At 38.8% G+C, this 17,841-nt stretch overlaps 1 protein-coding gene across 5 annotated transcripts in view; it reads right to left on the reverse strand.

Moving 5' to 3' along the window:
* Window positions 1-247: 247 nt before the first annotated feature.
* The window catches only part of RNF14 (ring finger protein 14), a 42,034-nt gene continuing 24,440 nt past the window's right edge, over window positions 248-17,841 (reverse strand). For 3 of the 5 annotated variants that reach the window (XM_032625848.1, XM_032625846.1, XM_032625847.1), the window contains exons 2-8: window positions 15,856-16,025; window positions 14,645-14,796; window positions 10,945-11,472; window positions 9,769-9,997; window positions 5,196-5,368; window positions 3,881-4,011; window positions 248-1,919 (exon numbers count right to left, since the gene is read on the reverse strand). In XM_032625848.1, the coding sequence (XP_032481739.1) occupies window positions 1,862-1,919; window positions 3,881-4,011; window positions 5,196-5,368; window positions 9,769-9,997; window positions 10,945-11,472; window positions 14,645-14,796; window positions 15,856-16,009 (1,425 nt within the window). In that variant the 5' untranslated portion in view covers window positions 16,010-16,025 and the 3' untranslated portion in view covers window positions 248-1,861. Of the gene's footprint in view, window positions 1,920-3,880; window positions 4,012-5,195; window positions 5,369-9,768; window positions 9,998-10,944; window positions 11,473-14,644; window positions 14,797-15,855; window positions 16,026-17,340; window positions 17,508-17,841 lie in introns of those variants that run through there. The other 2 variants (XM_032625849.1, XM_032625850.1) reach the window with 2 other exon arrangements.

Below are 17,841 nucleotides of genomic sequence, written 5' to 3' on the forward strand. Positions count from 1 at the left end.
TAATTTCCATTTCTTATCTTCAACTTATTCTTTAAGTTAACTTTCGTTCTTATATTAAATGTGCTGAATCGAAGTCCATGTAGTTCAAACAAAATATGGGTTCTAAAATCTAAGTTCAGTCACAAGCGGAGGTGCTGTACTATGACTTTCTTCTGCTCATTTTAAGAATATGTGTTATATACCATATAGTTTTTAAATGTGACCAGTTGCCTTGGTGACAGAACACAGAGCAGCAACTCTGCTTTAATTATAAGACAATTTTTAAATAATTTTTATTTTTAAGATTAAGCATCCTCATCGACAATCCAGAAACAGTCCGTGCTCTTTGGATACACACACTTAAAATGGTTAAAAGTGATTCACCAATTTTCAATGACAAGGTATGAAAAAAGAACATGTTCACAGCTGCAGAAGAATTCCTCTGTCCTTTTTTTCCAAAAATCTTATTTTGCTACCAAGCCACTCACCAAACCACAAGGAAAGACAATTTTTCAAAAAGCCAGCAAAACCCAGAAACAAGGATCTAGGTATCAAGCCAAAATTATCCCCTGAAACAGCGCTGTTGCCAAAAAAAAAAAAAAAAAAAAAAAAAAAGGATAGGAAGACAAATTTCCATAGCTCATTAGAGAAGCCCTTTAAAAAGAATTCAGAAAGTTAGGGCTGGAACTATGGTGGTACAGTGTTCAAAACGCAGATAATTAAAGTTCAGCTTGTGGGCTTCCCTGGTAGCGCAGTGGTTGATAGTCCACCTGCCGATGCAGAAGACAGGGGTTCGTGCCCCGGTCTGGGAAGATCCCACATGCCTCGGAGCGGCTGGGCCCGTGAGCCATGGCTGCTGAGCCTGCGCTTCCGGAGCCTGTGCTCCGCAATGGGAGAGGCCACAACAGTGAGAGGCCCGTATACCGCAAAAAAAAAAAAAAAAAAAAGTTCAGCTTGTTCGTCTTGGGAACATATTAGGCTTTTTCCTATCCCAGCAGAGAAAACAGAAATATGAGCTGCTGGAGCTAATATTAAAATTGTCCTTACCAATGAAAAGCAGGGCAAGAGTCAACAGAAAGAATGCAGAACAGAAGACAAGTCGTTCTGAATCTAGGCTCTACTGCCTAGAAGAAACTGGAAAGTTGAATAGGGCTGAAATTCTTCTGAGCCAGTATCAATAAATTCTAGACTTGGCTCAAAACCAGTGGACTATAGACCACTAATAAATATATCAGGTGACCCACAGTGTTTGTGGTATCAAAAAATATTTTTTAAATTATCTATAAATTTCTATTCTGAAAATCAGATCAAAATGACACTGGGCCATCCAATCAGTTATAGAGTAAAGGGCTTCCTCCAAAGAAAATTTAGCAGAAATTCAGGTTGGAAAGAATGTAACATGGAGTAAATAACATCAGGCTCTCGGTACAATTTTAATAAGGCTTCTACCCGCCCCAGTTGTAAGCAGTACTACTGAGGGAGCTCCCACAGAATGTCTTAGAGGGATGTTTCTCAGAGATAAAAAGGACTGTAAGCTTAACTCTTGACCCCTCCCTCTCTCCTTACCTAAAGCTTGGAGAAGAAAATAAATATTTAATTTTTAACTACTCAAAGCTTTGGGCACATTGTAATACTAATATTTTCTAGTTTTCATTTTCGGAACCTTTGGCTTAATATTTCCTCAATCATGTTGCAATGAAAAATGTCTGAATGTGCCTTAATCAGTAGTACCACATGAAAATATCAAACTTGTTCTTCCATATCTTCTACATAGGAAGAGGGAATCAATGGTACCCTAAATATCCTGCGAAGTTACTCTGTATACTTGACAAAAGATTAGGGCAAACCATTCCACTTCCATATCTTGAGCAGCAGAAGTTAACTAGTCTTCAAACTCATCTTCCCAAATATCTCCATTAGCATCCACAGCATGGAACAACCTGGAAGCATAAAATAAGGTACATTTTAATACACCTGATAGAAACTGAATATAATTTCTTTCCTTTTCTCAAATATACTTTCTGTACTCTTCTGATAACATCTTTGTATATCTTTTCCTCTCCTTTAATCATTCCACTGGCGAGGGCTGAAATATGGGTCCCTTAAAGTTTATAGGAACAGGCCTTTTAAGGATCCAGACAACTCTCTAGGACCAAGCATAAACAATAATGGGAGATGGGTATCACAAAACTGATACTAAATGTGTACAATATGTGGAATAAGCCAAGACTGGAAAATTCAGGTAGTCTAGAAGCTGAACTCATTCAAAACACTATAACTTTATTACACGCTAATCACTCCATCCTCTCCATCTTCACTGTCCTTGCACTCTCCATCTATAGAGTATTTTTCAGTTGCCAATTTCTCTTCCTCCCCTTATGCTACTTAAAATTTATGCAATTTTCAACACTATATTTCCAATGGTTCATGGGAAGAGACTGTTTCTTCAACTTATCTTATAGTTTCATAACACCAATGATTGATTGTAGGTATTCCACAAATGTCTATTAACAAAGATTATCAGCTGATGCTGAAATTGGAGCTGGTGGAGAACAAGATATTCACATTGTGCCAAGGAATCACCCCACAGATCACTTACTAATAACAAAAAGAGAAACCTTACCTTTACAGTGGAACAAATGATAGAACTGAGCATCATACTAACAGTGAGACAGCCTGACTTTATGGATCTGATGTGGTACAACGTGAAGTACATCACCCCTTATTAAGTATTCTTGTCAAAAATGTTACTCTAAATCTAGTCAAACTCCAGTCTAGAGCTAACTTCCACTTTACAGGCAATAGAGAGGATAGAGAAACAAACTCAAAGGTACCATGGAGAAACAAAACTCCAGAAGGTAAGAAGTTATACAGGACAACAGCCTGGACTCCTCAAAAAGTCAATGCTCCCCTCAACACAAACAAACAAACAAAAAGAAGGTGGGCAAAACTTTTCTCCATTAAGAAACTAAAGAGACAGAACCAAATAAAGTGATTGAACTTGATTAGATCCTGGTATAATAAAACAGCTTCAAGAGATATTTTTAGGGATAGTTGATAAGTCTTAAATATTTTATTATATGATAGTAGGCCATTGTCGTTAAATTTTCTGCAGTACTGTCGTCATATAGAAGACTTTTCTTATCGTAGGAAAGACATGTGAAAGCATATAGAGGGACTTCCCTGGTGGCACGGTGGTTAAGAATCCACCTGCCGATGCAGGGGACACGGGTTTGAGCCTTGGTCCAGGAAGATCCCACATGCCGCGGAGCAACTAAGTCTGTGTGCCACATCTACTGGGCCTGAGCTCTAGAGCCCGTGAGCCACAACTACTGAGCCCACGCACCACAACTACTGAAGCATATGTGCCTAGAGCCTATACTCCGCAACAAGAGAAGCCACCGCAATGAGAAGCCCACGCACCGCGACCAAGAGTAGTCCCCGCTCACTGCAACTACAGAAAGCCTGCGCGCAGAAATGAAGACCCAACGCAGCCAAAGATAAATAAATTAATTAATTAAAGAAAAAAAAGCATATAGACATGAAGCATCATACTTCCAACTTAGGGTCAAGTAGTTCAGCAATAAATTTAGAAAACAAATATGGCAAAATATTACCAATTGTTCATTTTGGTGGAAGGTATCCTTCCTATTAATCATAGTCCTATCTTTTCTGTATGTTTGAAAATTTTCACTAAAAAATTGAGGAGGATAATAAATAAAAGAAAATCCCCAGATAGTATATTTTCATCATAAAACTCATTTTCAAGAAAATTCATACATGGGGGAAAATATATGAGAATTCTCTAAATAAGCAAAGTACTGAAGTAAAACTTTCTGGGATTATGGTCCGCAAACCAAGTACCCAAAACTGCTGAGACTAGGAGTCTGTGTGTACGTACCGGTTAAAACATGGGGAAACAGGATCAGTGAAATGTTTATAAGGGTTTGCTCTGGAGAGAGAACCCATGCAAATCCAGCAGAAATACTGCATACAGCCGGTACATGTCATCTTGTTACATCCATCTAATTTCTGGTGGGAAAGACAGAGAAAAATATCAAGGCTACAAAAGCAAAAGAGAAATGCACATGACAAAATGATTTGGTACAACATTCTCCTTGTCTTCTCCCTTTTCTAATGCAGGGTGGAGATATACAGGTAACACACAATGATAACTATGAATGCCTAACTCGCTTGCATTACAAGTAAAATACAGAAAACACTTAGCAGGTGTTCCTACAATTAGATACTTAGCAAAACCTCTTCTGATAAACAGTAAATACAAACCAAACATATATAAGTGAAACATACAGTTAGATTAATATTAAAATGTTTGGATTTGGGCTTCCCTGGTGGCGCAGTGGTTGGGAGTCCGCCTGCTGATGCAGGGGACGCGGGTTCGTGCCCCGGACCGGGAGGATCCCACATGCCGCGGAGCGGCTGGGCCCGTGAGCCATGGCCGCTGGGCCTGCGCGTCCGGAGCCTGTGCCCCGCAACGGGAGAGGCCACAACAGTGAGAGGCCCGCATACCGCAAAAAAAAAAAAATGTTTGGATTTAATATGTGGGATTTAAACTTTTTACATAAATCTAAGTAAACATTTGGTACCAAGTCCCCCATTCTATAAGAGCTGAGGCATGTCAGAAGTGGTTAAATAGAAGGCCAGTTTCCTTAATGGAGTAACTGGGGCATCACCACAAGGGTCAGCTCAGATATGATGGACTGGAACAACAGAATCAAATGCAAAGACATATTTCAATTTTGAAACATATTAAGATTTTGTCAAGAAGCAGTAGATGTATCTATCTATCTTGACTCAGATGTCTCCATTTCATAAGCAGGCACTTGTAAAACAGCTATTAAATTCCAGGGTATATAGTTCGGAGGAGAAGTCAGGCTTGATTCTTTTTTAGTCACGTAGATGAGTTAAGAGTTGACTGTAGCTCGAGTATGGCCTCTTTATAACCCACTCAATTTTGAGGTGGATATAATGTGAGAACAACTGTCACCGTATGAAAGCACTTTGAAATGGGAAGCCTACATACATTTTAGGTCAATAACAATATTTAGTAGTAAATTTACATCTTCCAAGTTAAGAAAGTTTAATAAATACCAAAATGTGTTTTCTTAATTAGGCACAAAATTAAAAGGCTTCTTGAGGAAATCGTAACATGCTTGCAATTAGGTTTGCCGCCATGTCTGTCCCCAAACCTTTACCTCAATGGGAGTCCCACAACATGGGCAGCTCTTTGAGTTCTTTTCTAGCCACTCCTTACTTTCCATCTCTTCCAGTGCCTTCTGAATCACCCTCTTACCATACCTCTGTTCCAAAAATCTTTTATTGGCCTCATCTGCTTGCAGGTACTCATTTCGTAAGTCCATTAATTTCTCTAGAAAGTGAAATGGAAAATTAACTTTTATACAACTTGTAATGCTGATTAAAAACCATTAAAATTGGCCATAACCTTTGACTACTCAATAATGCTATTCCTGGGATTTTATCATAAGGAATTAATCCAAAGTAAAGTTACATATAAAAATGGCAAACGAATTAAATGTCCAAGGGAATAATTATGTGTGGAGCCACTTAAGATATAATATTTAGTTATTAAAACTTATAATTAGGATGGCTACAACTCAGTTAAAATACTCATTATGGAATTCAGAAAAAAGCATATTTAGGTTGTAACTAGGTAAAAATTACACGTGCATGAAAGACAAAGAACAGACAGGAATCCTCCAAGTAGAAAAGCTGGACTTGTTAAAGGTGACAGAATAACAGCTTATCTTTTTCCTTTGCTTTTAAGTTATTAATGTTGACATTTTTGTGCAACTAGTACAACTAGTAGTACAGTTTAAGACTGACTTATCTAAATGACACAAAGGTTGAAACAGATGCTGATTTTCTACTAAATCAGCATCATTCACCATTTGATAACAACAGGCCTACCAAATTAAACAAGAGCACCATGGCAAAGACCAGCTATTCAATTCTGTATATAAAAAGAAGCCAGTGAATAAAGTTTACCACCCACAGGAAATGAAAAGTCCCTCCTGTCAACTTTTCCCCTTAATACTCTTCAGTCTGGTCTCTACTGCTTTATCACTTAACTCAGATGGAATGGGCAGCCATTCCCAAAGGCTTTAGTTGTAGACAAGGCTTTTGCTCACAATTCTATTACCTTAATTTTTCAACACAATTAATTAAAGACCTCTCTCAACAATGTTCTAGCTATGTTATTAATTTACTTTCCTCACATTATTTAGAGGTGGACATCTTCCCTCTAAATGCAGTGGACATCTTCAGGGGCAGAATTCTATCTGCACTTTTGCTTCACTTGTGAATCCTTTCTCCGTGTTGTTCATTCCCATGACTCCGTCACTTCTACTTAGATGTAGCAGACATGTATTTTTTTATCCTGTCACTTTTATCTCCTCTACTAATTCAAAACGTTTTTGTGTTCCTAGACATCTTAAGGACAAAGGTTACTGCCCTGATGTTCTCAAAATAATAAAATTATTAGTATATCATATATTTTGTATGGTAACATCAAATATATAGATATAGAGACTGAGAAAGAGATTCCTAATTTTGCTGAAGCCCCCAAGCCTATCTTTGATTTCTTCCCCAAACACTGTGAAACACCCGAAATGTACTTCAGCCTCTCAATGATAAGGATGCAGAAGTCTAAAGTAAAGGCTAACATTATATTCTGGTGAGTTCTCCATCCCATCTGCCTATAAACACTACAAAACTCTGCAATAGGCAACTGGAAGTACTGTATTTACTCATTCTCCGCTTGGAGTCCTTTCTTAGAGATAATGACACTGATAATTAATTAAGTAATAACGAATTAATTAATAACAATTAATAACTATAGTAATACTGGCATTACTAGTTACCATTTTGTGGTTTAAGACTTAAATATAAGACATAACACCATAAAACCTCTAGAAGAGAACACAGGCAAAACATTTCCTGACCAAGGCAATGGAAATAAAAGCAAAAATAAACAAATGTGACCTAATCTAACTTACAAGCTTCTGTACAGCAAAGGAAACCGTAAACAAAATGAAAAGACAACCTATAGGCTGGGAGAAAACATTTGCAAATGATGTAACCGACAAGGTCTAAATTTCCAAAATATACAAACAGCTCATACAACTCAACAAAAAACAAACAAACAACTCAATGGAAAAATGGGCAAAACAACTAAATAGACATTTCTTCAAAGAAGACATCCAGATAACCGAAAGACATATAAAAAGAGGCTCATCACTGCTAACTATTAGAGAAATGCAAATCAAAACTACGATGAGGTACCACCTCACACCAGTCAGAATGGCCATCACTAAAAAGTCTACAGGGGAGGACTTCCCTGGTGGCACAGTAGTTAAGAATCCGCCTGCCAATGCAGGGGACACGGGTTCAAGCCCTGGTCTGGGAAGATCCCACATGACGCAGAGCAACTAAGCCCACGTGCCACAACTACTGAGCCCTCGCTCTAGAGCCCGCGAGCCACAACTACCGAAGCCCGCACACCCTAGAGGCCGTGCTCTGCAGCAAGAGAAGCCACCGCAATGAGAAGCCCGTGTACCGCAACGAAGAGTAGCCCCCGCTCGCCACAACTAGAGAAAGCCCACGTGCAGCAACAAAGACCCAACATAGCCAAAAATAAATAAATTTATACAAATAAATAAATAAATAAAAATAAAAACTAAACTTTAAAAGAAAAAAAGAGTCTACAGGGGAGTTCCCTGGCAGTCCAGTGGTTAAGGTTCCATGCTCCCAATGCAGGGGGCACGGGATCAATCCCTGGCCAGGGAACCAAGATCCCACATGCCACACATCAAGGCCAAAAAAACCCCAACAGAATAACACACAAGTCTACAAATAACAAATGCTGGAGGGGGTGTGGAGAAAAGGGAACCTTCCTACATTGTTGGTGGGAATGTAAATTGGTGTAGCCACTATGGAAAACTGTATGGAGATTCCTCAAAAAACTAAAAATAAGAGTTGCCATATGATCTAGCAATCCCACTCCTGGGCATGTATCCAGACAAAACTATAATTCAAAAAGATACCTATGTTCACAGCAGCACTATTTACAATAGCCAAGACATGGAAACAACCTAAATGTCCATCGCCAGAGGAATGGATAAAGAAGATGTGGTATGTATATAGATACAACAGAATATTACTCAGCCATAAAAAAGAATGAAATAAGGCCATTTGCAGCAACATGGATGGACTTTGAGATTATCATACTAAGTGAACTAAGTCATAAAGACCAATACCATATAATATCACTTACATGTGGAATCTAAAATATGACACAAATGAACCTATCTACAAAACAAAAACAGACTCACAGACATACAAAACAGACTTGTGGTTGCCAAGGGGGAGGGGGCCTGGGGAGATTGGGAGATTGGGGTTACCAGATGCAAACTATGGTATTTATATAGAATGGATAAACGACAAGGTCCTACTGTATAGCACAGGGAACTATATTCAATATCCTGTGATAAACCACAATGGAAAAGAATATGAAAAAGAATGTATACATATGTATAACTTAATCACTTTGCTGCGCAGCAGAAATTAACACATTTTAAATCAACTATATTTCAATAATTTAAATAAATAAATAAATACACAAACTAAAAAAGAAATAGTTATCATTTTGCATTTTCCATACATTAGCCCATTCTCAAACTATGGTTAAGTACCAGTTTTTTTCCCTCACTCTGTCAAGGACCAGTACTTTTGCAAAATATAATCAAATGAATTATTAGAAAAATGAGGGTAAAAAGACAAAAAATATAAGCCTAAATTTTTATTAGGTCTGACTGCCATAAAATTTAGTCAGTGAATAGCGATAGCAAAATCGTTATTATAGTTTCAAACACTGACTCTCAATTTCTGTATTTACCTTGTCACAGACCAGTATAACAACTATTACAACTTTAAGTAGCACTACAATAGGTCATTTCAAACTTACAAGAACCTTATGAAGTAGCTATTATCATCAGCCCTTTTAGTTTGAGAAAGACTAAGTCACCAAAGTCTAGCCAAACTGATGTCCAGGGCCTGATTCCTCAAACCTTAATCTAGATCAGAAATGGTTAACAGGTTTTACCTCCTGTGACTACCTCAATAGAGGGTGGCCTTCTGAAGCACTGTGCTGAGGAAGATTCTGAGGCCTCCCTGGGCTCACTGAGAAAGCACTTGATGACTGATCAAACATGTGTACAGTGGAAACAAGAGTGATGGCTTAGATGCTCTGCATCTGCCGACCAGGATCTACATTATTCCATATTCATAGACAGAAATTACCCTGTCATTCCTTCCCTGGAATGCTCCCCCCGATATCTGCGTGGCTTGTTTCCTTACTTCCTTCAAGTCTTTACTCAAACCACTTTGCCAGCGAGGCCTCCCCTGGTTTTTCTAAATAAAATCCAAAGCCCCTTCCCCTTCAAAACACTTCATAGCCTGTCCCTGCTTTATTTTTTTTTTCCCTCTTCAGCATTTACCACCATCGAATATTCTTATTTATTTTGTTTGCCTATCTCCCCCATTAGAATGTAAGTTCCATGAGGGCATTTGGTCACTGCTGTATCCCCAGAACCTAGGACAGTAACTGACTCAAAAGTATGTGTTGAACAAACACAGAAGAACACAATTCTTCCAAACTGAAGAATTGAAGTGATGTCTCTTTTTATTTCCGGTGAGTGGGGGGAGGCGGGTGGAGCGCTGGGAGACTGAGTTCACACAGTTACAACCTACCTGCAGTCACCTTACATGGAGAAACCCCATGGTAGGTCAATCTGCATAAAGTACAGAAGGCAAAATTGCAGCTGGAACAGATGCCCATCGTGCAGCCAGGCTCCTGCATCACAGGCAGCTGGCAGGATGGGCGGGGGCAGTACACCACATCTGCCATCAGGTCCAAGGTAGACTGGAGGAGAAGGCGGTCATAACGGGCAAATAACTCCGCTTCCACTAGCTCTTTGACCTGGAGGGAAATATAAAACATCATAGGTTTGATGATTTCCCAACCAGTTCTGATCCTGAGGAGATCCTTAGGAAGCTAGTGTAAACCAGAGGCACATAAACTAAAACTCTACCTTCAAAATCAAACCAAGTTATGGGAGGTCTACATCTTGACTGAGATGGTGGTTACATGGGTCTACACATGTGTAAAAACTAAGCAGACAGGGGGAAGGGTGAGCTGTGACAGGGTGAGAGAGAGTCATGGACATATACACACTAACAAACGTAAGGTAGATAGCTAGTGGGAAGCAGCCGCATGGCACAGGGATATGGCTCGGTGTTTTGTGACCTCCTGGAGGGGTGGGATAGGGAGGGTGGGAGGGAGGGAGACGCAAGAGGGAAGAGATATGGGAACATATGTATATGTATAACTGATTCACTTTGTTATAAAGTAGAAACTAACACACCATTGTAAAGCAATTATACCCCAATAAAGATGTTTAAAAAAAAAACAAAAAACTAAGCGACAGTACACTTTAAATGAGTACATTTATGCATTAATGGAGTTGACTGAAAAAAAAAAGGAAACCAAGCAGGCTGTCTTTAAAAGTCTGTAAAACATTTGGTTAACTATTCTAAGACATAACCCCTCCAGATCCCAACGTCACATAAAGACAGGGTAGAACTTCCCCCACCTAGCAGATATACAGAGTAAATCACCAGAATTACTTTACTTTTTTAACTGCTCATCCCTGCGGACGACCACACATTCCAAAGCCAGCAAAGGAAGCATTTACATTTGCTTAAACTAAAATCGTGGCATTCTTGATGGATACAATGAAACAACTTGTGGGCTGGCTCCCAGGCCTCAGACTGCCCTGATGAGCCCTATCAAGAAGTTCCTGAGAAAATGTCTCCCTTTGTGAGAGAGAATTAGGGGGCAGCTGTCAGCAGAGTAAAAGAGTTTACCTGACCAGGAGTGGCCACTGAAGGGCACTTGGGTTCTGGGCAGTTGAGGCACTGAACTTGGCCATCTCTGATCTGGATTTCAAAGTAGTCCTTGAGACAGGCTTTGCAGTACACATGCCTGCACTCCAAGAAGTACATGCACTCACTACCCAGCTTCTCACAGAAGCAGATACTGCACAGGAACAATTTACTATTAAAGCATTTTATCTGTTGAGCCTGATCGAAGTCCAAGATTTCCTGGATCAGACTGGACAACGATTCCACATCCTGCACGGCTCTCTCGTCCACAACTTCCGCTTGGTCTACATCAGATCCAGCAGCTCCTCCAAAATCTAGCTCTGTGTTGGAAGAAGCTTGAGCCATCCTCCTCTGAACTTTTTTCTGAGAACCCATCTTGAGTTCAAAAGGAGAGACAATATTCAGATACGCTAAGGTCTCTTCTTTAAGAAACTGCATCCAGGCAAACAGGACCACGCTGCCGCGGTGTTCTTCCCACAGGTTGTCTAAGTGCTTGCAGAGAGCAGACAGCTAGGGGAAAACACATGAGGATGCTGGTAAGTTTGGGAAGATGACGATGCTGTCAACTCCTGATTTCCCTTGAAATCTTTTGCGGTCAGGGTTTTCCACCTCCTAACGTGATTTTTCACTTCTGTGATGAACTGTGCTGCACAACAGCATCAGTGTTCTTATCGAAGCACTTCTTAAACTATTCGGCAACACGAGCCACAGTAGAACACAAGGTCAGAAGCTAAAAGAAGTATCATTAAAACAAGAGAAACAGCAAGACTCTACCAAATGCAGAAGTAGGCTTACATACGAGCCACTGCAATGGGGGACTTTTTCTGTTCTTTATTTTTCTTCACGTTAGTATTGCTACCTCGTGTAGGAGAAGAGATCTAGTTCTAAAATGAACTATTTCTATTCCTTGGAGTCCTAGCCCTGTAGGTACCCTACAACAATGATTAGGAAAAGAACAGTTTAAAAATACCATCCAAACCTTAAAATTAATTCTTTCAGTCGTATCAAGAAGCCACCTCGTGCGAAAGAATCACTAACAGAATCTAACCTCAGAGTCCTTGGTATTCAGATTTACAAGCTGATTTCAACTAAGCAACCTGGGCTTACACCAGATCCTGGCTAATAGAGGGAGGCAGGCTGATATTGAATCCAGACATGATTATAAGCCCTTAACATGGTTTGGCTGTCATAGGCAAAGCTCACATTTCCTAGCCTAAGCAACCAAAGTTTAAACTATTTTCACTTTTCCTCCTTAAAACGGGTCTGTTCATGGGCTTCCCTGGTGGCGCAGTGGTTGAGAGTCCGCCTGCCGATGCAGGGGACACAGGTTCGTGCCCCGGTCTGGGAAGATCCCACATGCCGCGGAGCGGCTAGGCCTGTGAGCCATGGCCGCTGAGCCTGCGCGTCCGGAGCCTGTGCTCTGCAACGGGAGAGGCCACAACAGTGAGAGGCCCGCGTACCGCAAAACAAAAAAAACCCAAAAAACTGGTCTGTTCAATTTGAAAGGCAAATATAAGAAGATTTTCCATTAGAAATGTAAAATATTTTAAAGTAGAGCTCAGGAATCATAAGCAGCTTTTCTTTTTAAGGTAAACATTAAAAAATAAGCCTTCCAGATATAAATGAATTTTGTAAATTTGAATACCAGGTGAAAAAGGACCACATTCTCTCTTCCTTACGCTGCGTAGTGCTATTCACTAAACCCTATACAGGCACAAAATGAAACACTTACTGACTACTTCAAGATTGGACAACTAATGCTTTTATACATTTGCATGAATATGCTTATATGATCAACCAGAAACCTGATGAAATCTTTAAAATGTAATAAATACTAAAAGGGAAGCCTTGTTCGTGAGTATTGTTTGGGCTACCAAGTCCAGTGGAGAAGCCATTCCCCTCCATCCTCTTTTCTTCTCTAGTCCCTTCTCAAAAGAGGCATCTGAGATGTATATAAATGTGAGGAATAAGGGAGGAAGAAAGAGAAGAGCATAAGAGAGACTGTGTATATATATTGGAAGAGGAATAATGGAAAATACTAGAAAACTAAACCCACTTCTATCTACCAACCAAATTCAGTGAGGGACAGGTCCATGAATCAACTTCACTATCAACAGGTGAAATTCATGATGCCAAGGAATCAGGGCCCAGTAACAAACAAGAACTGAAGAAGGACAAAACTTTGATAGAGAACCCTACTGTAATTTTAGCTGTGTAACATAAAATAATGAATAACCCTCTTCTCCCCACACCCTAAAAGCCAGCATTAAGTAGATGCTATTTGGCTGGAATCTGAAACTGTATATGTGCAAACATGCATGGACATAAAGTATCAAGAGCTCTCTAGAGAAATGGGACTATAAACCTCTAGATAATTCAGTCAACTCTCAGTGATCTAAATGTCAAACATCTTTGATATTCTTGGGCAAATCATCCACTGTCTTGCATGTGTTGCCTCTGACACAGATATTAAAATGTAAGGTAAAATTCCTTTTTATTCTACATGTATTATTCTTTCTTAAAGTTTAATTTTGTTTTTAAACTGTAAGTTCAACTTTACAAAAGCACTCTCATCTAAAGATTAGACTGGCGATGAGCAGGGGTGGGAATGAAAATTACATGATCAAAAAGGAAAAACTGACAGCTGTTCCTTGAGGTCAAGTAACTCTGACAGCTTTTGTCTTAATACATCAGCCTATCAATCTTCATCATGACTTCTAGAAAAATAACTGCTACTGATCCATTATCTACCCCAGAATACATTATATTAGCTTCAAGCCATATTTATGTCTCAATCAAGAGTTGAGGTTGTTACTAGAAAAAGATATACAACCCAGAGGAAATGAAGATCATAATATAAGATCTCAAGCCTTAATGAGATATCTACAGGAATCATACACATTTCTATTTGTGTGCATTCACACCTATGTGAGAGTAGTCAACAACTCTGTTATTAATATACAGACTTTTAAAAATAAAAGCACTCTTACGTTTTCTTAGGAAATATTTATTATAACTACATTAGCTCAATTTTAGTCCTCCTAACTACAATTAAATCTTTCATTTAAGGAATGGATAAGAAACTAAAAAAAAATAAAAAGCAATACGAGGGCTTCCCTGGTGGCGCAGTGGTTGAGAGTCCGCCTGCCAATGCAGGGGACACGGGTTCGTGCCCCGGTCTGGGAAGATCCCACATGCTGCGGAGCGGCTGGGCCCATGAGCCATGGCTGCTGAGCCTGCGCGTCCGGAGCCTGTGCTCCGCAGCAGGACAGGCCACAACAGTGAGAGGCCCACGTACAGCAAAAAAAAAAACAAAAAACAAAAACAAAAAAAAGCAATACCAACATCTAAGGAAAATGAGGAGGACCTTATAGTATCCATTACAATACAGATTAAATAGGAAAATAACAAGACAAAGAGAGAAACAATATACTTGATTAAAAATTACTCCTACTGCAATTCAAAATGATTAATCGTTCTAATTACACCATTCTTTTCTAAAACACCAAACATTTTCAATTTATTAACATTACAATTCATGAAGGCAAGGGAAAAAGAAATTACAAAATCAAACCCATTTGTTCTTCATGCACTGAATTCAAGATCATCAAGGTAGTGTTCAATTAAAGATGATTTTTAAGTTTCTAAAGATGGATAGGAGAAATTAAGTTTCGGGTCTAACCTGAGTTGGTGACAGCCATTTGCCACTAAGTGTGAATGAAGGTGGGGCGGAGGATGGATAATCTGGTGGCAGTTCAAAGTTCAGCACAAGTGGAGGCAGAAAGCAAATGGTGTATTCAAAGCCACTATTCTGGAGACACTCATTTGAATTGCCTGAACCAAAAACAAAGATTAGAAAGGATCAGTTGGTCAACACTTGAGTGTCCGTTACTGCTGAGCAATGCTCAAGAAAAACGTAATGCTTTGGTTCAGGGGATAAAAACCCTGCCCCAAAGCACCTTCTATTCCCTAAGGTTACTTCGTAGCCGCCACCTTAAAAAAAAAAGTCTTGTAAGCCCTTAAAAAAATCTACTAAGCATCATGAAATTTAAAATGAAGATACACAACTTATTCTTGTATACACTTTTGAGTATAATTCCTAACACTAATGACAAGTAATAACACAATGTTTTCTTTTGTTGTTGTTTTACAGTAGATGATTAAAGACACAATCTAGAGAAAAGGACGTTCATTTCTATCAAAGAGCCACGACCTACTTAGACCAGCATGTGCCAACTACCCATGAATCATAGTTGGGAGAATTTGTGCCAGTACAAGGATCTCTTGAGGGCAAGATACAACACACAACACTCTCACAATCGAAGCTTCATTTTCAGTTATCACACTTAATTTGTTTGCTCAAAGCCTTTATAGTAGAAACATTTTAAGAAAGTGTTCACAGATGACATCTGGTACATTGGTATCAAAAGTACCAGTTTTCAACTCTTTTCTGAAGCAGAAGGTCACAGAGTAGCAGCAAGTGTCATGTGTTTATGGTGGTTGAAAAGATTCTGGAAACCAAATAGTATTAACAACCGCCATGGTACTTTAAATCTTTCCAAGTGTTTTCACATATATTATTTCATTTTCTCTTTTATTATCCCTATTTAACAGCCAATGACTCATGGCTAATGAACTGCTAGTTAAGACGATTAGGATGCATGAAATATGCAGGATAATATCCTAATTCAGTGATCAAAAAGGCAGGATCAAATTGAAAATTGTTCAGCCCCAGCTCAATTTTCAATTAAAAGAGAAACAGGCATTAAATCTGTAATACTACCATATATCACTAATGCCTATAAATACAAGATAATAAATAATTTAGGGTACACTAAGAAACTGAGAATAACCTTTATTTAGAAAAATCTGTTTAAGAGAATATTAACTAACCGCTCACAAATATCTTGAAATTTTGTGGTAAGTCCAAATAGATCCTGGTTTCTCCACCTTGGACAGACTCTGCTTTTCTAAATTCATCTCCATCATAAATACTCGCCAGGGCCAGCAATTCATCCTCCTGAGCTTCTCGGTCTTCTGACGACATTTAATTTTCTGAGGAGCTGAAGACAATCATTCAAGTCAGTTAAGAACAGAAAAGGCACAGAGTTTGGAAAAGTCTAGCGGCACTGTCCACGGCCCCCCCGCACACCCCCCAAAAAGAAAGTTCCTCAAAAACAACTGCAAAAAAAAAAAAAAAAAAAAAAAAAAAAAAAACAACTGCAAAGAATTAAATCAATATTCTCACTTTTCTGTCAAACTAAAAATGACAGGCATATCTAATATTCCAGTAGCTCTGCAACAGTAACAGCCTTTTCCAAAAAGGAGAGTTGTGGTTCTTTTAATTGCTGACTTTATCAGTTAGGTATGATTTAAGAAAAAAAGCACAATCAAAAATATCACAAATTAGTTTGACTTGCCCACTGAACTTCCGAAAATGCCTTGCTCATAAAAGTAGTCAAAGTATACTTGGTATGCTTAAAAATAAATGAATTTTTAAAATCCACAGCAATCTCTAGGACAGGTTTTCTCAAACTCCGCGCTACTGACATTTTGGAACAAACAATTGTTGTGGGAGGTTATCCTGTGCATTAGAGGATGTATATCAGCATCCCTGGCTTCAACCTACTAGATACCAATAGCATCCCTTTTCCTCAAGAGTTGTGACAGTCACAAATATCGCCAGACACAGCCAAATATCCCCCCCCTTGCATAGGGAAGGCGGAAGAAAATTGCTCCCAGTTGAGACCACCCTACTCTAGAGAATGTTACAGGGACAGATACTATGTAAGACAGATAACTGAGGAAGTAGCAAAATAACATTATATTTTTGAAACAATAATGAATTTTGTCAAATCAATTGTAACATTTATCATTTTTTAAGGTAACACCAACAGTGAAAATATGCTACAATTAAACTGTACAATGCTTTTTTTTTTTTTATGCTTTCCAGACAATATTTCTTTTTTTTTTTTTTTAAACTGTACAATGCTTTTTAATCACAGCAACTGAAAGATGCACCACACTACTATCAGATAATTTAAATGTGCAAAAAATATGTAGTGAGAATCTACAAAAATTACTTTAATAAAACAACCACCAAAAATTACCATTCTATCAATTAAAATATTGGACTATAACTGCATTTGCAAATATGCTCCCTCTTGGCTGAAATATTTTTCTAAACTGAAAGGCACAGAATTGAAAAGTTAGGACATGGTTTTTCACATTATAAAAGGTGATACTACAAAACTTAGACAAATTCATTTAAAATGATTCCATTTTCAAAAAGTACGTTTTTCCAGCAGATGATAACAGTTCTGCTTGAGCTGTGTCCCTAAGACACAGTGACGTATTCTATTCGAGGTCAGTCAGTACCTGTTAATAACAACCAGAAGAAAAGGATATTAGCATTGCAGTCCGTATTTCAGCTCAGTTTGGAACTCAAGCAAATCTCATTTATTCTCCAGATGATGGAGATGAGACTGCTGAAGCTGGATAAGAGGCCAAGATGTGGAACTCATACTAGGTATACTACAGAAATCCTGCCAATTGCAGAAAAAAAATACAAAAGATGGTGTTAGGACCCTCTCCAAATTTAAATTCTGAATTTCCGTTACCATCCCTTAAATCAAACACATCCTAACACACAGTCAATCCTAATCTACAGCTGCATATTACTCTCCTAGGTCAGCCTAACTGAGGCACGTGGTTGAACGGACATGTGCATGTCCCCAGTAATAAGAGCACCCTTCTTATCTGACTGCCTTCAGCCCCAGGAGGAGCTGAGGAGAAACACCGAGGTCATAGGAGAGGACAGTACAGCATGCTCCCATAACAAACGACTTCCTGCGGTTTTCTTGATTTTGTTTTTCCTTT

Source organism: Phocoena sinus, chromosome 3, assembly GCF_008692025.1.
Source record: "Phocoena sinus isolate mPhoSin1 chromosome 3, mPhoSin1.pri, whole genome shotgun sequence".
Taxonomy (NCBI): Eukaryota; Metazoa; Chordata; class Mammalia; order Artiodactyla; family Phocoenidae; genus Phocoena; species Phocoena sinus.